This window comes from Electrophorus electricus, chromosome 24, assembly GCF_013358815.1.
Source record: "Electrophorus electricus isolate fEleEle1 chromosome 24, fEleEle1.pri, whole genome shotgun sequence".
In the NCBI taxonomy this organism is placed as follows: Eukaryota; Metazoa; Chordata; class Actinopteri; order Gymnotiformes; family Gymnotidae; genus Electrophorus; species Electrophorus electricus.
Window position 1 is genome coordinate 4,924,034 of NC_049558.1, and position 19,889 is coordinate 4,943,922.

The following is a 19,889-nucleotide window of genomic DNA, read 5'->3' on the forward strand; positions in this document are numbered from 1 at the left end:
TGTCATCACCCCTGACTCCTAGATAAAGGGAGTAATGTGTACCAGTTTGTGAAAAATGCATTGTAGTAGCCTTTATTGTCCAGTTTGAAAATGATATATTTTATAGATGGTATATGTTCTGAAGGTTAAATGACATAAGAATTACTGGTTTAGGCTATAATAATGCTGAAGTTTTAATTTTTTTATTAGCTATTAAAGTGTCATATTGTTGTTATGCACATTAATTTACTGGCACACTTAGTACTGACCAGAAATAATTGCATTGTATTTTAATATAATATGATTTTACACAGCTACATAAATTAATTCTTGCAACTAAGTACACACCCACCCACCCACACCCACACACACCCACCCAACACACCCACACACCCACACACACAAACGGGGGACAAACCAATTTCACTTTGAAAACACAATAATGAATATTACAAAAACCTTGGACATTTAGATGGTAATGTCAAATCATCTATCTGGGCTAGAATGATAGAATGAACATACAAAGGGCAAACTGTTCCAAGGGAAATAGTCATGCAAAATAGTGTAAAACAGGCTTTATATGTGGAATGGTCAGACAAAATGATCACAGTGTATCTTGTTTTACAACTAATTCATACAAATAGATGTCAGTTTAAAATTCATCAAAGTCAGACAACCCAAGTGATAGTGATAGTATGCCTTCAACAAAAAATTCTTAGAAAACACATACACTGTAGTGCATAACAACAACAACAAAATAATCCACAGCATCAGTAAAATATACATTAAAACATTCTCAGTGCGAAATTGGTATATATTTACTATATTAGACGTTTTCCTCATAGGAAAATACAAATGGCTGTTTGCTCCTTTAAATATCAATTCAGATTAACATGTGGGACCCTTCTTTGGTATCAAACTGAAAATAAAGCAGCACAAAATGAATCCTCAGGAATTGCCTCAGTTATACACGAGATCGGTTATATCCAGAACACTAGAAAACGTTTAAATAGATATAAAGAGGATGTCTTGAATGAAGGATGCTCAGAGTTTCTGAAGCTCTCATTTGGAGTGAAACTGGAAAGTGGAATGGTGTAAGTCTGAAGCTTACATTAGAAGGTTCATACAGTGAGGCAGTTAACCAGCCAACAAATAGGTTTATAAAACTGGCCTTGATAAAACATGTCCTTGGCATGCAGATCCAGTTTTTCTCTGTCACGTCCTCCAGTGTTTCTCCACAGTGTTTGGAAAGCATAATAGCATTCGTATGATTGGCAACAAAAGTTCTCACAATTTTTCCAGATCATGGCTGGTATCCAAAGTATGGATCCTCTGAAAAAGCTTAAAAAGGTCATGAGAACAAAATGAATTATAAGATGGCATAATATGACATTGCACAGTATCCATCAAAGAAAGCCTTCCTATACGTACCTCCTGGAAGAGCTTCTCGATGGCATCCACTGCTGTCGCATACACCAGGGGGACCCATCTCACCCGGCTGACCTACAGACCCTGGTACCCCCGGAAAACCTGCCTTACCATCCTCACCTCTAGGGCCTTGTATCCCTATTTTGGTTTCTCCTGGAGGTCCTGGTGTAGCACACACAGCATGCATGTTGATAATCATGAATAAAAATTGACTACTAATAGTATTCCCTAAAGTTCGGAATAAGTACCTGCGAAACCCTTTAGTCCTTGTGATCCATGGACATTAGTGCCTGGAGCTCCTCTCTCACCAGGCAAACCTCTGCGCCCTGAGTTAAAGCCCAGGGTCAGACTTGTGTCTGCAACTGAACTCATTTATTAACATCTTAGAAAATTGCAAATCCATATCTCACCCTGTTCGCCAGGATACCCTGGCTTGCCTGGCTCCCCTCGGTCACCCTGTCGCCCCTGAGGGCCCCTGGGCCCCGGGGGCCCTTTTCCTCCTGGGATTCCAGGCTCTCCTGGAGGTCCTACTGGCTCCTGGATGGGCACGGGCTTTCGACTAATCTCATTCAGGAAGGCGTCTAATTTCAGCACTTCATCTAAGGCACAGTGACGAAGCTGAACATTGTAATCAGTGAATAATAAAAGACTTATACCTTCAAACCATCAACTAGTCCCGAGCTGATAATCACATATTCTACAATTTTAAAACACACAACAACGAGCGCCAAAGCGTTAGTTTCTACCTTTCACAGCTACCAAAATAATGGTGAGTACAAAGAAACATTATGTATGGTCTACTGTCACTTAAGAGAACCAAGGAAAAGGTAAAGGAAGAGTATGAGGAGGAGAGGTGGGTTTGCTACATACTGCGCACTAGCTTCTCACAGGCCTCAGTGACAAGTTGATAGATAACAGCGAGAGACTGTGGCTCTCCCTTTAAAAACAAAGCACAGGTGCAACTGCATAACAAAGAGCAACAAAATGTTTTCTTTAAAAAAAAGGAAGGGTGCCACGCACAGCATGCAGAGAGAGAATTTGCATTTAACTCACCTTCTCCCCTCTCTCGCCTTTACTCCCAGGAAGTCCCTAACAATAAAACCACATCAAAAGTCATCAGTAATGACAATGTTAACTATTTTCATCTAAAAAGTGTCCTCCCCCTATCATAGAACTCCACAGCATTCTGGCCTGCCAGCAGTGTGCATGCTGCAGGTCTCTAGACAGAAAGCTGGCCTGATGAACTCACCGTGGGCCCCACAGGTCCGACTGACCCTCTCTCTCCAGCTGACCCTGGGTGGCCTGGCATACCCTGGAAGCCCTAAAAGGGGCAGACCACGAGGGGTTAACGGAGATGCGATGGACCTGTATGCGAAGTGTGAACTGTGTAACTCTGTGTTGGTGCAGCCCCTTGTCATTGCTCTCTTACCCTGGGCCCTGTAGTCCCTGGAGGCCCCATATTACCCTCCACACCTCGGGCTCCCTGGGGTGAAACAGGTTCAAGCAATAGCCAGAATGAAATGCATACGGCAAAGAGAGCCAGAGATAGAAACGAAAGATCTTTGCACATCCTGAACAGTTGTAGTTGTTTATTTTGAGGGACTCTGACTAAAGTATTATTCGGTCAGTATTCGTTTTCCACATAGATGTACATAAAGTAATTTTACCACAGGACCTCTGTAAAGAATAAGAAGTCTTGGTGTACAATACAAAAATGGGAGTGGCTATCCATTTTATATAGTGCTGGCATACAAGACTTCCATGCATATGCTGATTATCTATGCTTCATGAAATATTAATTAACCATTATCTATCTAGGGCTAACATGAACTACGAGACTGATTTCAGCAACCAGCCTGATTTGGTCTGTATATAACACAAAGAAATGTTTAAGTAAACACAAAAACTCCATTCACAAAGCAAATGATGAAATATTTAATGACATGACAATTTGATTAAAATACTCTCTGGCTGCTTTAATAGGTCACTTAATAGTAGGTAAAAAGTGTTGCAGCCTTTCCAATGCCGATCACAGTCTGATTAAGATCAAAATCGAGGAATGAGTGAGAACTGCAGGCAATAAATGACGTTATCCCACCTCCCCATGTAAAACTAATTCCGTTCACATGGTGCTTAAGTAAATAATGATAGAATGAGGTCGGCTCACCTTCTGTCCTAGAGTGCCTTCTTCACCTTTTGGGCCAGGTGGTCCTGGTAACCCCTTCAAAAGGAAAGCGGGGTGATGAGAAAGGTGAGATACAACTCACCCAATGACCACCCTGCTCCGACCGCACATTTTCGATCCGGTAACAGACACTACCTGATTCCCAGGCCTTCCGATATCTCCCTTCTCTCCCCTAATCCCTGGAGGCCCCTAGAGAAATAGAGGTACATGGAGAGGAGTTGTAACGCACTGCTCTGCGACTAAACACTTCAACACGGTTTGTCTGGGTTTAAAACGAGCCCATACCATTTTACCCATCACCGTTATGCCGCGTGGACCGACGGACCCCATGGGGCCAAACCCTCCTTCTGGCCCTGCCTTGCCAGGTGGGCCCATTTCACCCTGGGAGGGAGCAGACAACGTGATGAGTAAAGGGAGTTACTCGCCAGCTCCGCTGTCTTCTTCACCGCAGCAAAATTGGAGCTAGTAGAACAATGACTATTGCAGCACCTGCAAAAACCTGCTCTGTAGATGCGCACAGCGGCGATCTGACTAATAACTGAAGTGGAGGAGATGCTCTACCTTCAGGCCGTGCTCGCCCTTATCCCCCTTTTGCCCACGAGGCCCAGGTTTCCCCTGAGGGGAAATCAGAAAACAAGTTAGCACACGCACCTCCGATTTCATATTTATTAACTTGAGACAAGGCATTGTCTGTCTGTCAGTGCTAAGAACCAGATGGTATGCAGACTCACAGGGGGTCCAGGGTCCCCGGGCGCTCCGGGGACGTTGGACGCGCAGGTGCACGCATGCTCAGGGGCGGGGCAGCTCTCTTCATCCCTCTACAGAAGTCAAAAACAGCCACTTCATCACATCTATAGATGAAACCCTCCCTCTTTGTTCGGGAAGTGTGCTAAGTCACAGCTGCAGCGTGCACCAGTGTACCTGCGCCCGTTTCAATCACCCGCTCACAGGCAGATTTTAATTGCAGTTAAAATCAATTGTGGCAGCTGGCGTGTGGTGTCTCACCTGAGAGGGCAGGTCACAGCAGGTGTCCTCAGAGGCCCAGCTGGTGTTGCACACAATCTCAAAGGACTGCAGCTGCACCTGCAGGAAAGGATATGAGGAGCGGTTTCAGATACGTCGCACATGAACCGTTGAATTCCTTCATGCGCAGGATGTTTAATGGGCCTGTGCAGTACACCTTACTCACAGCAGCAGAGCCACTACGAGGCCCTCGGGTCCTCACTAGCTTGCCCAGCATCTCAAAGCCGTCGGTGGGTAGCGCTCCAAGAGGACGGGCGGGTCGCTCGCCAACCCTATGGCAGTCCACTGACAGGGATACGCTCACCTGACTAATGGACAGGTGAATCTGCCAATCAGGTTAAACATAGGTTTTACAAGCATGAAATGCTGTCAAACAGTGGCTAATACCTAAGTATGTCACAATGTCATAATTGTTTTTTATGAACAAGTTTTACTCCTTTTTAACTTACAAACATTAACTCTCTGTCTCTCACAAACACAAACACACACACAAAGCACAGAAATCTCTCCTCTTCACCTTGTGGAAGCTGCCATAGAAGAGAGTATGGACTTGAGGTTGGTCAAATGTTAGCTCCTGAACCTCCCCTCTGTAGTCCAGACTGAAGTACAGCAGCACTTTTCTCTCAGCTAACAACCACAAAACACACCCATCCACCCACACACACACCCACATCACACACATAGCACTCCTTTTGGCCTGCACTTTCAATAGTTGTTTTACCAAAAACCATATAATCTGGGTGCTTTCAGTACAGTGGACCCACACAGGTCCGTACTCACGGTCCAGCACCACACCCATCTTGGGCTGGAAGTCATTGTCGGTTAGTTGCCAGAGGGCAAAAGGCTCCCGGGGCGAATCCTGCAGTAGGCGGAAGGCCATGCTGATGGTGTGCTCAGGAGCAAAGCCCACTGGGTGGATGAAGCTACGGCACACAGGCAAGCAGGCAGCTGGTGGTGGTTTGCACAAGGCACAAATCCTTTGTGTTTGTCTGTGCATGTGTGCGTGCATGCATGCTTGCATGTGTGTGTGTGTGTGTGTGTGTGTGTGTGTGTGTGTCTCACCCCGTACTCTGGGTCAGCTGAGTGTCTCGGTAAAGGGTGTAGCTGGGTAGAGAGCTGAAGATGAAAGGCTCTGCTGCCACACCCTCCACTGTGGAGTGAGCTCGCTGAGTCAGACCAAACGCCTCCATCATATTAAAGCCTGAAAAACACACACACACACACACACGCACGCATGCACGCACACGCAGGCACAAAACACACACACACACACACACGCACGCATGCACGCACACGCAGGCACAAAACACACACACACACACACACACACACACACACACAATTGGGAGCAATACCAATGAGGCCATTCATTCGCAAAATTACCATTCCAAACATGTGAAAGGGCAAACTGCAGCCACTGCTTCAGATATTTACCTTTGACTAGATTATTCCTGATGGTCATTTCAGGGCACACTAGGAAGGAAAACACACATCGACATGTTACACTTTTTTTGTACGTGTCTGCACAAACCTGCTCCAGGCCGTCAGGGCAACTCTGCTTGGATCCTCACCTTCCTTTTGTACGGGGTGCAGCCTTGGAGGAACTTGTATTCTGACAGGAGCTACGGCTGAGGAAGAATGACATGTCAGTATTCAGCCAAGCGTGCGAGCAGAGGCCCCGGCTGGGCTACGGCGAGAAGGAGCTGCAGCGGGGCCGGGCCCCAGGCTGACCTGTGGGATGCAGGATGGTGACGGCAGCGCTCTCTACTGTCCGCAGGCGGGAGTGCACGCTGATGCGATACACCGTCTCAGGCTGCAGCCCAGAGAAACAGTGGCTGCTGCTGGTGGAGTTGACCGTCTGCTCCTTCGTCTGCTTGTCTGAGTCCATGCAAATTGACACGCGGGCACACATAAATGAGCAAAAAATACCAAAAAAAACCCAAAACAAAGTGGATTTGGATCAAAGAAATGGGAGATGGAGCTGAGGAAAGAGGAGAGGGGCGCTGCACGTGTGAGGGGTCGCCGAAGCACAGCCGAGCGGCGCAGCTACCTCTGAGGGCCTGGATGACGATGTGGTAGGCAGTGACCGCTGCTACTGGTCTCCAGGACACACAGATGCTGGAGTGGTCGGAGCGCACCACACTCACACTGCTCACGCGCAGACTGGCTGTTGGTTTTTTTTGTACAGTGGAAAGCAACAGACGCAGACACGAGGACATCAGATCGGGCTGGTCTTTTTTGTTGTGCGCGTGCGTGCGCACGTATATGAATGAATGAATGAATGAATGAATGAATGAATATGTGTATACTGTGAGTAAGTGTGTGTACTGTGTGTGAAGTATACACACTATATTTGTGTGAATGTGGCTGTGTGCATGCGTGTGTGCGCACGTGTACATGAGAGATAAAGACTCACTGGTTTTGCCCTGTGCTGAGGCACTCCCTCCCTCTCTGTTGCGATATTCAGCTGTAACCAGCACACTGTACCGAGTGTCAGGCAGCAGAGACTGCAGCAGAACCCGCCTCTCACTTCCTGGCAATGACACCTACATGGCAAGTTCCCCCAAGACTACATTACCCATGATGCAAAACCAAATCCTCTGCAAGTTCTATGTATTATTCAGCTGTGAATCTGCAGCAGATACAGTCATTACTGTACTGTAGGGCTGTACACAAACTGTAAACTTTAAAGTAATTAATGTCATTCATTCAAACAATAGTAGATACATATATAATAAATATATAATTAATATAAAACACCATGAAAACAATCTTTCCCATAGAAATAATGTTGTGGCTTTTCAGTGGTTCTCAGGGTGCTCACTGTACTCTCCCGGGCATCCGCGGTCAGAGGCGTGTAGGAGATGTGGTAATGCAGTACGTGGGCGTTGGGTGGAACCCAGCTGACCAGCATACTGACCGCTGTCTCCTCTGAGATGGACACACTGCTGGGCCCGCCTCCCGACACTGGGACGACGCAAGGACAAAAACATAATAAAGGCTCACTGTTTTCTGAGTTGGAAGCCAGTTTTGTTTGTGTGTCTGTGTGTGTGTGTGTGTGTGTGTGTGTGTGTGTGTGTGTGTGTTATGGAATTCCAGCCCCCAAACCCTTTTGAAACATTTTCCCTATAATGTCAAATTCCTTTTGCTCAAATTCAGTTTGTGCAGCAGACCAAACTCATGACTCAGGTTACCCCCCAGGTACAAGTACTGACAGAATTCAGAGTGTGGAAGAGCAGGCTGGGCTATGGCGTCACCCAGCAGCAAGTCTCAATGCGTTTCAAAATTCTACTGGCAGACGCAGGATTGGTCCAGCACATCTGTGGCGTACACTCACACGTGTACAAGCACCCATCCCAGCTGTGGCTTACACTCACATGTGCTGTATCGTATAGCCACAGCTTCACTCTGGGCACCATCAGCGTAGAGGGCAGACAGTGAGATCTGATACTCCTTATCATCCTCGACACCCTCCAACACAGCTCCATCGCTCTCCCCATCTACCTTAAGCTGGAATGCAAATAAACAATGAATCGGGTTACGTCACGAAACTGTTACTTGCCAAACATCCATCCCACACTACGACTGAACGTGAAATCGGGACGTAATCTCTCATCGACTGCAGCGCCTCACCCTGCTGCACAGTCAACGGCATGTTAAGGCGCATTTTGACAAATCAACGCCACAGAGGCAGAGTGCAGAGAGCCCACCGCCCACCTGCTTCAGGTTCCCTCCGCTGAGGGAGATCCATTTAATCAGGTACAAGGTGACGTCGTCTGCGGCCGGCTCCCAGAGCACCGTCAGGGCGCCCTCCGAGTAGTTGGTCACCCTGAGCTCAGAAGGAGCAGGCACCCGTACTGAGAGAGCGAGAGAACGCTGGGAGTTAGCGATGGCTAGGCAGAGAGACGGAAGGGAGCAGAGAAGGGCTTCCCAACACCGGGATCAACGAAGCCAGCGTGGGAAAAAAGTCCAGCATGAGACGTACACGTCGTGACGTTGGCCGTGAGCGGAGCCGACAGGCCTTTCTCGTAGTGGGACTGCACTGAGACTAGATACCGGGACAGAGAGGCCAGATTCTGCAGCAAGACAGTGTTCACACCGGCCACTTCCACCTGCATGAGGCAGAGGGGGAGAAAGAGGGAGGGAGGAGGGAAAAGAATATTCCATAAAACAGAGGAGCCTGAAAGCTGTTGGAGTTTAAAAGCGAGGAATGAAAAGGATTTTCCCACGCACCCGTTTGACGTCACTCCCACGATTGGTGCTATAGGTAATGGAGTGGGCGGGGACATCGACGGCGCCAGGCAACCACGTGACCCTCAGAGTGCTGTGACTAACCATGGGGAACTGCAGATTGATAGGAGAGGCCAATGGGACTACAGAGAGAGAGAGTACGAGAGAACGACTGAGAGATGGAAACAGAGCCTCAAACAGAGAGACAGTGATAACGACGTGAAGTGCTTGAGCAATTACATGTGGTCGCAACAGCTGTGACGGGGTCACTGGGGTCTTCGTCGTACAGGGCGTACAGCGTGACTGAGTAATCTGTGGAGGGCATCAGGTCCTGCAGCTCCACGTCTGTCTCATCCGCCCCAAACTTCACCTACCGCAGACAACACAGAAGCTCAGCTGAACATAGACATTCACTACCAGTAGCCAGAACAGGAGCGTGGCCACACCTTGGGACAACCACGGGCACGCTATGCAAAAATCTACTTTGACGGATCGGTCCGCTGTGTAGCCAGTGCGCCTTTGCTTTATCCTTTCTCTGCTCTCTATTTTTGTTCTTTATTCATAATATTTTTTTATTCATAATATTATTTATTTCTTCAGATGTTATCATTGTGATTAATGTCAAGGCTGAGACATGATGCAATCTTCCCATTTGAGAGCTCATTGAACTATTACTGGCATTATAATGCGGAAGAACCTGAATTCACCTCTCGTGCATCATCAGGCTCGCCATCCGTGAGGGCGGAGTACAGTGCCATGTACTGAGTCGCTCCAGGAGCAGGCCTCCAGCGCACCCGCAGGCTGCTGGGAGAGGAGGCAGTGACCTCCAGGGACTCCGGCATGGCCAGTGGCACTGTGGAGGGGGGAGGGGCGGAGAGGAGAGGAGAAGAGACGAGGATTTAGAGGAGCATTTTGGATGTGTCCAGAACTAGACTGTACCCCATCTGTGGGAATGCACAGCTGGTGTCTACCCTACTCACTGGCCATTTTCTAACCACAAAAACTGCTGGACATTGTTTGGTTGGTAGTAGTAAAGAGTTGTTTCTAATAAAGACATACAAGTGGTGAAGATGCCCCTAAGTGGAGAGCCTACGTTCTCATCATATACGGGAAAGATCGACACGTGGTACTGCGTCTGTGAGGACAGTCTGGTCAGCACCACCGTGGAGTCTGTCCCGTTTACCACCACCTGCAGAAGAAAAAACAAAACAAAACCCCCAGATGGCTGAGGAGCACAGCACCACCCACAGCACTCAGCTGGTTGAAGCACCACGTACAGGTGGCCGGTACTGACCTCCTGCGGGCTCTGGCCCTCGCTGCTGTGAAACACCACCCTGTACTGTGCGACGGTTCGGCGTGGGCCCGTCCATCTCAGGCGCACCTCTCTGGCACCGAGCTCAAAATACCGCAGGTCCGCAGGGCCGGGTTCGTCCGGCAGCGGGGCCTGAGTGGAATGCTCTGTTCCTGCTTGACAAACACACACACAGACAGACACAAAAGTGTGCCCCCTGTAGACCGACGTGAGGGTGCGAGGGTTAAACGTGCTGGCTTTGGCGAGGCGGAAGCGAACTCACTCTTCGCTTTGCTGCGGTCCTCCATCTTCCCGCAGAGGATGCGCACGAGTCGGCCGGCGAGTCTACTGAGCAGAGGGAAGTCATTCACATTGTACACGTTGAGCTCCAGAGGCTCTGATGCTACCTGCCTTAACTCAGCCTCGTCTGCGTTCTTCACACCTGAGAGAGAGAGAGAGAGAGAGAGAGAGAGAGAGAGAGAGAGAGAGAGAGAGAGAGAGAGAGAGAGAGAGAGAGAAAGAGAAACACAGAGGCAGAAGGCAGACGCAGAGACAAACGGACAGAAAGAGGAACAGAGGGAAAGCAAAAAGAAAAATGGGTAATAACTACTTTCAAACTCACAAAAACATCAAAAGGCATCACATCGGGGCTCCTGCTGGCTTGAGAAGCAAGTCTCTCACCCACGGCGATGATCTCTACTCCAGCACTCTTGAGCCTGCTGGCTGCTGTGATGGCATCATCCTGAGACTTCCCATCAGTCAACAGCAGCACAAAACGTGGGGCGTCTGACCTGGCCCCTACGTCTTCTTTAAGATTCTCTTCTAGGACATGAATGAGAGCCTGACCTGATGCACACAGACACACACAATCATGTAGACTGTGAATCTGACATCAGATTAAAAGTTTTACAAACAGCTGAGGGGCCTCTCTTGTGGCCAACAAATAATTCAGAGATTCCATTCGGTATGGTTCTCACCTGTGAAGGTGTTTCCACCCTTGTATCTGAAGTTTCGGATACCATCCAGGAGCTGTTCTCTGGAAGTGAAGTTCCTGAGGTGCCACTCAGTGCGAGGGTCTCCACTGTACTGCGACAAGGCTGAGACACACATACACACATATACTGAACGTCCACTGCTCACAGAACCAGCTTCACAAACTCTAACGCAACACGTATCCCAAAAACGTGTGTGTGTGTGTGTGTGTGTGTGGGGGGGGGGGGGGGCATTTACCAATTTGAACCCCACGTGGGCCGATGTGGAAGGGTGTGACCAGGCCCTCCAGGAACTCCCGCACCTTCTTGAAGTTGGTGCGGCCGATGCTCCAGGATCCGTCTACCAGCAGGACGAGGTCTGCCTGCACACCGCGCCTGCACTCAAACGGCTTCCGCGACGTCCCGCCTTGACGTGTGCATGGGAGGCAGGGAAAAGGGGAACCCATTACCACATGTGGTTCAGGTGTTTACTGGTGTGCAAAAGAAACACTGGGATGTATTTAGTACTGCAATGCCTTTTTAAAAATGTTTACGATATAGGTCTGCTTTCTATGCCGCCTGTTTGATGGTCATGGCACCATTAGGAATTGATTGGAGATTAAACTGGCAATTCTAATTTCATGTACAATTTCATGAACATTATGAACTGTAAATACACTTTAAGTTTCTGCGTGTGCGTTCCATGCTGTATACACTTCTGGTGTGATCATATGGTTGAAGGACTGGAAGCATGAGCCATTTCAGAGGTCTTCCTCAGGCTACCGGAGGGAGCAGTTAACAACCCTCTCCATGACTCTGTCATTAACCCTGCCACCACCCCCTAAAACTGCTTCTGACCTTCAGGACATGGCCCTAAAATAACAGAGCCATTAAGTGCATGGCCAGCACAGTGTAGAACAACACAGCTCATTAGTTTGACTAAGTGGGTCATTCATATATTAACCTCGGTGCTTCCCATGCTGAGAAATGATTGACAGTATTACAAAAGTTATTACTTAAAAAAAAAAAAAAGTACTGTATGGTTTTATGCAAAAAAGCGATCCCACATTCTCTGATCATTTCCAGTGACCCTGTACAGTGTGAACAGTGACTTCTCAGCATGCACATGTGCAACACCGGTGCTGATGCTGTGCTATGCTTCACCTGCAACCGTTTGCGTGGCTGTGGTCTTCCTCACGTGCTCCACCTCTTTCTCAGGCTTTCCTCGGCCCTCCACCTGGCCCTCCTGCTCCTCTGACTTGGTGGGATTCTTCTCTTTCTTCTTTTTTTTCCTGTCATTGCCGCTCCTGTCCGACGCTTGGTCGTCTTGTTCGGCTGCGGTAGACGGCTCTGGAAATGCAGAATTAACCCCTATGTCATCTGGGTGGACGCAGGTCCACCACATGTACGGTGCCGCTGTTCCGCACTCTACATGCCTGCTGTTGACCTCCCTTCTAAATATTTACATTTATTAATAAAGCATTTAGCTGGCACTTTTATCCAAAGTGACTTACAATTACGACTGAGTACAACTTGAGCAACTGAGGGTTAAGGGCCTTGCTCAGGGGGCCCAACAATGGCAACTCAGTAATTACCTTAGGCAAGTACCTTAACCACTGAGCTACCACTACCACAGTACTTGAGACTGGAGTGATGTTAACCCAACCCACTGCAGCAGGGCTGATTACAGTGTGGGTGATGCAGGAGCAGAGCTCTCATTATTGGGTTAGTGAGAGACTCGACGCCAGCCCAGACATCTGTAGCTCCCCCAGGGAAACGCATGTAATGACAGAGTAGCCCCCAGGAGGGACAGAGGGATTATTGCTACACAATTACACTAAAAATTATGTTCATTCCTTCGACACATTCCATCAGTGTAATACTTAATGAGCTCAGTGGAATAATGAGTATTACTGGGAAGTGTAGTCCCAGATGCAATTTCAAATACACCAGAGGTGTGAGCAGGTGTGTATTGGAGCGGGTCGGCCCCGTTCTGGCAGTGTGAGCAGGTGTGTGCTGGAGCGGGTCGGCCCTGTTCTGGCAGTGTGAGCAGGTGTGTGCTGGAGCGGGTCGGCCCTGTTCTGGCAGTGTGAGCAGGTGTGTGTTGGAGCGGGTCGGCCCCGTTCTGGCAGTGTGAGCAGATGTGTGTTGGAGCGGGTCAGACCAGCGCTGGTGGGCTCCTGGTAGAGCACTGTGGGCAGTGATTCGAGAGCCTCTATGACGTCATCCATCTGCCCCGAGCCTGAGCCGGTGGCCTGGGCCTTCCTCTTCTGCCCCCGGTTCCCACTACGGATCAGCTCATCCTCCCGGAGTGTGCCGACTGAGGAGAGGAGAGGAGAGAAGAGGAGAGGAGGAGAGGAGATGTGGAAATAAAACAGCAATATAATACAAAAAGCACATGGAAATAATAAAGACATTACATTAATTAATAAAGAATTAATAGCAAAAACGTTAAATGCACAATCATAATTAATGTATGTTCACTTGGTTCCAGTTCAGTTTAAACTATACTTTAGTCACAGCACGCAGAGCTCATGAACAAATATTACAGGTCAATGGCTCTCTATACTAGTAATGCCCCACAGGGTATCCAGCCAATCAGATGGAAAAACTGAGCAGGGAGAGAATCTGAGTGTTCCAGCTGTCATAGAAGAACAATGGAATTCTGCACAAGTCACGCTGGCCTCCCAACCAAAGCACAGCACTAACCTGTCCAGACAAGCAGAGCTCAACACAGTATCCTACCAGCACCACTCACACCTCTACCCCTGCTTTGTTAGTGGGAGAAGCAAGGTGAGAAGCAGGTGGCTCATTCACTCTAATTCTCTCTTACACACACAAACGTAAACGCACTAAAACGCACACTCACTCACACGCATATCTGTCTTGTTCTCATTATTAAATGACATGTGAGAACTACATGACACATGGTAAAAGACCTGGATAGTAAATAAGAAAACTTTGACTGTTTTCAGTGATTTCATGCCCACTTAAGAGAAGTAGGGTGGAAGGAAATTACTATGTTCTCCAAACATTCCTCCAGGCTTATTTCTGTAAAGAAATGTCCTCCAAGTGTCCTCCCATAGTTTTCTAAAAGAAGCACAAAACCTGTCATTCTGGAAGATTCCAATACCTCAACACAGTCAATTACAGACAAGTCCTATTGAAGGGAAACATACTGACATATGTGTATGCACATGCATTCCAACATACATATGTAGTGCATGTTGTAGATGATGAATTTGGGTGAAACAGGATACCGCTTTGGCAGGCCCAATGCCTAACAGGCATTCTGAAATTCCCCAGCATTACTGCTACAGTAGCATAGTCTATGTGATTCTGTGCATCACTCTCGTATCTCTCTCTTCCTCTCCTTCACACACACACACACACACACACACACACACACACACACACACACACTAAGAGCATCGTGCCAATACCCAACAATGGACGTCCACTAGAAGTCAGATTTTTATCAGTTAGTCACAGAAAACACTGCAAACCCAGGAACGAGTTTTTGTCAAGTTTTATTTATCTTTAGTCATTTCAGTGAAAGCAAAGTGCGTTGATGACTCAGTCCCCTTCTCCCACCCCTTCCTGCCCACTCTCTTACTGCTGAAGCGTCTCTTGGCGAGGAGCTTCTCCACGGTCCCGTTCAGCGTGAGCACCTGCAGCAGGTATTCCTGGCTGGAGTCGAGGCCTGCCACCGTGGCCCGTGCCCGCGTGGTGGTCAGCATCAGCTCTGGCTGGGGCACATCTGCATTCAGGGACAGAGCAAGAGACGGGGTCACCAAGGAGTGCAAGGTCGGTCTGGCATGGCGCCAACTCGGGCCACAGCCCTTCAACGCAAGTTGGTGAACGCCAGGCTAAGTTCAAAATTGACCTCATCAGTCTGGGCTATCAGAGGCAGTCACTGTATTTGGCTTGTTATGTTCTACCCCTGTGCCTCCTCCAATCCCCCGTCGTCTTCACTCACAAACGTTACGGGAAGGCCTGTTTGTTTTTCTGTGTGAAGTTTCTCAATAGTGCAACAGGCCTGCCTGAACTCACCTTAGACACGAGACAGGTATAGCGATAAGAGAGACTGAGATAACAGAGGAGAGAGAGAGAGAGAGAGAGAGAGAGAGAGAGAGAGAGAGAACACGTGTAAATAAGTGACTGCGGGCTATAGAACTGAAGAAAGGTTAAAGCTGGCTACATGCTTATCGTCATTCCATCACTGTTAGAATGTATCGCTCCTCCCTCACGCCCCTCATCTCTACTGACGCCTGAAAAATAATAACAAATTCTCATTTCAGAGAGACGAAAGAAAGAAAGACTGAAAGGAAGAAAGCCAGAAAAGGACCAATGCAGGGCCTGCAGGGAGAATATATTTATGTGTGAGGAAGACACGCGGCTGTTGTGCCAAACTGGCTACTTCCTGATCTTAGGGTGGGAGAGAGCATGAAGAATTTCTCTTATGCTGTCATCAAGTGAAATACCAGGAAACCACAACCTGCAGCAAAAACAACTGACCAACAATTTATTACATTTAAAATTGTTATTTAAATCAGGAGAGAGGTTAAACAGTACATGCAAAAGTACCTCATGTTAAAATGCAAAGTAAAAGCTGTATATGCTCATTTATACATCTGGGTTTTAGCTTTGACAGGGCCAGGCTGCCTGAGGGACCTGTTAACCTTGTTGCCTTAATATTTAAACCATTTTACACACTGCCTGAGTAACTCCATCAGTTAAGTCATAAAATGTCCATGACCATTGTTTTAGCAGTCTGCAGAATCTCAAACACACAATTCAGCTCGCAGTGTACCAAAACATGATCCAAAATATCAATATTATATACTGTTATATACTATTATATACAGGTTTGTGCAATCCACCACTTCAAAAAGCACCAAAGGTAGTTACAACTAGGAAAGCTAGCCAAAGCAGCCTCACCCGAGATGGGCCGCACTCGGACCTTGTAGCCCTGAACCAGTCCCTCCGCCTCCTTCCACTTCATCCGGAGCCGGTCCTCTGACAGAACAGTCAGCTTTAATCGGCCTGTAGACATAACACTTTGGCTTGAAACTTTCGCTTGAAACAGCATAGAAAGCCTTAAAAATGCATGTGATATTCAAACATTCTCTTTCAGTTAAGCACAGTGTGTGTGTGTGTGTGTGTGTGTGTGTGTGTGTGTGTCCTTGAGTGACAGAAAAAGGTTTACATGCGACTTAGATCCATGGGAAAAAAAGGGAGTGGGGCTTTGGGGGACATAGCGAAGATGCATGTCTCCAGATCAAAGACACGTACTTCAACAACATCTCAATGGCTTCTGTTTGCTTCTCCATGGAGAGGCTGTAAAACACTGGGAGTCTCTGGCGGTTACTCTCTCTCTCTCTTCCACCCTCACAGATCCCCTGCTCAACTCTGCCCTTGTCTTTGGCCGATCTGCATAATTTCCATACAGTCTCCCAACAATCCTCCCCTTTCAAGCGCCTATCTGTGTGTGTCTTGCTCTGCTCCAGCTGTTCTGGCACGCTCAAAGCAGGCCCTTTACTGTCCTGCAGGCTGCGGAGGGACGAAGGGCACAGGAAATCCACTTTTTGTGGGGGCAGGTTGAAGGTTAGCTAGAAGGCGCCTCAAGCTGCTGACGTCAGAGCCCAAAGATGGACGGGTTCTAGACTGGCAGAGAGTTGACCTCCAGTAGCCTGAAGGCCTCTTTTTGTATCACCCTTTTATCAGACTCTGTCCTCTTTCAGCAGGGAAAAGAAAGAAGATGAAGGTAGCGGAAGCCTCTGGGTTTCAGCAATAACTGCCAAAGGATCAGAGTGTCATCCAAATCAACGCCACCACTGACCACCCAGATCAAATCAGCAGACAAAAGTCAAGGAGACCCACATATTATGAGAGTTAGCGCATCGTGGAATGAAAGTTCAACAGCAAATTTTAATGTATACATTTTGCAAGGGAATTTCAAATTCTAAAACAAGCTTCAGTCTTTCATATTCAGATTTTTTATACAGCAACATCTAATATATAATATCAAATATAGTATATATTAGATGTTTATATATATATATATATATATATATATATATATATATATATATATATATACATACATACATATATACATACATATATATACACACATACATATATATAAATAAAGAAACATCGAATATAGGCTGACTTTTGACGCTACTAAAACTATTCTCCTTTGTCAAACACATATACTCTCCCAACAGACCGCTGTAAGACACGTCATTGTATAAATTACTAAGTTGTTTGTCAAACTTATCTAAAAGTCAAAAAAGTTTCACATTTAATGCTGAAAAAAAGACAAAATGAAAAGGAAAAAAACATTATGTGGACCCATTATATGGGTATAAATAATGAACGATAATCTTAAAGGCCAAGAATCAATCTACAATCAATAATTATGGTTAATGTATGCACATTTAATGGAAATTAAAACAAAAATAATAAACTTGGTTAGTGAAGTTTCTATGGAACAAGACTTTTAAATTATCTCTGTTATGTTTCACATTTAGCTACCATTTAGTGAGCATTTTTTGACAAATGCTTGAGGTAAAAGTCAAAGATTGGCACCTTGGGCATACACCTCTGGGGCCAGCATTAAGATGATTATCCCAACGATAACTGCCAATGGACCTTCTGTGGCAAAGGAGAGGGTGAGCATGCCTGTAAATTGCAATGAGAACATTAAATATCTTTTCATAATTTGAGCGCAAATGCCTTTACAAAATCAATTGATCAAAATAGTATTTGTAGACTAGTCTAACAGTATTTGTTCCTAATTTGTCAAACCTAGTATTTTGTGAACACGGGTATTTATGAAGTGGACAAAAATAACTACATCTTCTAGTGTCTAAAGTGTGAAACGTGAATCACCAAACACTGATGCAGTCTAGGTAACAAGAAGTCGGTCATTTTTTTAAGGTAGGCACAGTGTTCCACAATTGAACTACAGGACAGAACACACCACCATTAATTATAGTCATTGAAGTTAATTACAGGACAACCGGTGGGAAAACCTAATAGGCGTTTGTGTCAAAGACAGAAAATACATCAACATGTGCATTGTTAGGACCTACCATCTACATGCAAGAGCAGAAAACACAGGACAAAGTGACCAAAAAGCTCCTTTTAAACTAGGACCACACACGACTACCTAAATCATGCTAATATCCGGCTAGCCCAGGTAACAGTCACGTTATATCTAGTTCCAGTATCAGCGCTATATTAACGAGGGAGTATTTAGTTATTTGGTACCCTAAAGAATTCCGTTAGCCGTTAGATAAAATCAATGACACCGGGTCCAAGCTCACACGTCACACCTGCACGTTAGTCGTGCGGCTAGTATAGTAGTAGCCTACAAACATTAACATTAACAGCACAAACCTTGCATGATTTGCCAGCCACACAGTAATGTGTGACTGGACATTTACGGAAAGACAAAGCATCTACTAATAACTCATGTAAAAATGAGGGGATGCACGCAGTCCAAACTTTGTGCATTCATCTATTACAAGTAGTTTCCTTGTCTTGCTTTGAAACTCTTTGGACGGGACTTTTACTGAGTACAGTCAACGAACGATGCCATCACGAGTATCTTACCTGAAGCTGTGCCTTTATCCGATATCCAGTCTAAGCGTCCAAATGCATTCCAGTTACAGATGTCAACTGACGGGACCTCGGATTGTTCTCTCACACTACGCGTCCCCTTATCCGTTTCCACTTTGGTGGGGCTAGGTGTGAAATTTGAGATGGGACGCTTGTCTTCCGCCACTAAAATCTGGGCGGGGAACGTCTGAGAGGATGTATTTTTGCCAGGATTCCACGCGTCTTGTAATACTTGTAAGAGCAAGACTCAAACGGGGACTATTTTAATGTGTGGGGAAAATTTATTTACTATTACTATTATTATTACTATTATTATTAAATTTTTAGAACCTTTCGTACTTTCAAGCAATTCAAAGGCAAAGTAAAAGATAAATACAGTGTGAAATAAAGCAATAAGGGGCATCAAGGATATAAAATAAAGCATTAAAAGATGAAGATAAATAAAATAATTAAAAAATGAATAAAACTAACAATAAAAGATGCCTAAATGAATAGAATACTGGGGGCACGTCACATAGAAAATAAAATAAAAATAAAGTGCCTGAATAAAAGCTAAATAAACCAAACAAAATCTGCATCCTACACTTAAATGTCAAGATTATCAAGAGTCCTCAGGTCACGAGGAAGTGAGTTCCACCGATTGGGGCTATAATGGGTGAAGGAGGCATCTGCACTTTTTAGCTGGGCAGCAGGTATAGCCAACATATTCCTACTGGCTGATTTGAGGCCTCTTTGAAGACACATATTTTGGTTCATGGTCCGTCAAAGTGTTCACATTTTCCTTTAACTCGGCAGAGTTGCCTACTGTCATACCACGTTTTCACATTTAGGATTACAACATTGACAAACTGGGTAAATTTAGAGTAATGAGAATAGCTTTAAAATAATGCATCTATTGCATTACAAAAGGGAAGACACAATACTGGTTATTAGGCCTTCTGGTATACACAGAGATGAAATGGCAATAAATGTACCACAAATATAACATATGGTTAATAGAAAAAAAGTAAAAAATTATATGTCACTATAACCACAATTGGTCTGTTTGTGCTAATATGGGAGAAGGTGGCTTTTTTCTAACATTAGTTATTCCTGTGCTTCCTCCTTAGGGTCAGGCGCACATCTCAGAACCCTCTTCTTGAGTTCAGCA

The 19,889-nt window shown here is 46.2% G+C and overlaps 1 protein-coding gene across 1 annotated transcript; it reads right to left on the reverse strand.

The window, feature by feature from the left end:
* Nucleotides 1-539: 539 nt before the first annotated feature.
* Nucleotides 540-18,863, reverse strand: LOC113569963 (collagen alpha-1(XX) chain). Its single transcript, XM_026998105.2, has 42 exons — nt 18,734-18,863; nt 17,705-17,797; nt 16,049-16,153; nt 14,724-14,867; nt 13,272-13,427; nt 12,272-12,457; nt 11,367-11,534; nt 11,114-11,233; nt 10,818-10,982; nt 10,420-10,578; nt 10,140-10,309; nt 9,905-10,034; nt 9,553-9,698; nt 9,086-9,215; nt 8,849-8,988; nt 8,601-8,727; nt 8,333-8,472; nt 7,993-8,125; nt 7,440-7,582; nt 7,032-7,161; nt 6,666-6,782; nt 6,347-6,493; nt 6,187-6,243; nt 6,050-6,088; nt 5,678-5,816; nt 5,396-5,538; nt 5,133-5,242; nt 4,782-4,940; nt 4,598-4,675; nt 4,324-4,410; nt 4,154-4,207; nt 3,878-3,973; nt 3,728-3,781; nt 3,575-3,628; nt 2,837-2,890; nt 2,657-2,728; nt 2,461-2,496; nt 2,278-2,344; nt 1,818-2,006; nt 1,656-1,733; nt 1,411-1,569; nt 540-1,320 (listed from the first exon to the last, which is right to left on the reverse strand). Exons 2-42 carry the CDS (start codon nt 17,793-17,795, stop codon nt 1,283-1,285), a joined length of 4,710 nt encoding a protein of 1,569 aa, XP_026853906.2. The 5' UTR covers nt 17,796-17,797; nt 18,734-18,863; the 3' UTR covers nt 540-1,282.
* Between the last annotated feature and the right edge of the window lie 1,026 nt (nt 18,864-19,889).

Bases quoted from the DNA above. Each gene is read 5' to 3' on its own strand.
- LOC113569963 (XM_026998105.2), bottom strand. From the start codon at position 17,795: ATGCTCACCCTCTCCTTTGCCACAGAAGGTCCATTGGCAGTTATCGTT. The intron at 16,154-17,704 runs GTGCCAATCTTT...TTATGTCTACAG, and splicing joins CCCAGAGGTGTATGCCCAAG to GCCGATTAAAGCTGACTGTT. The intron at 8,473-8,600 runs GTACGTCTCATG...TCGCTCTCTCAG, and splicing joins CACGGCCAACGTCACGACGT to TACGGGTGCCTGCTCCTTCT.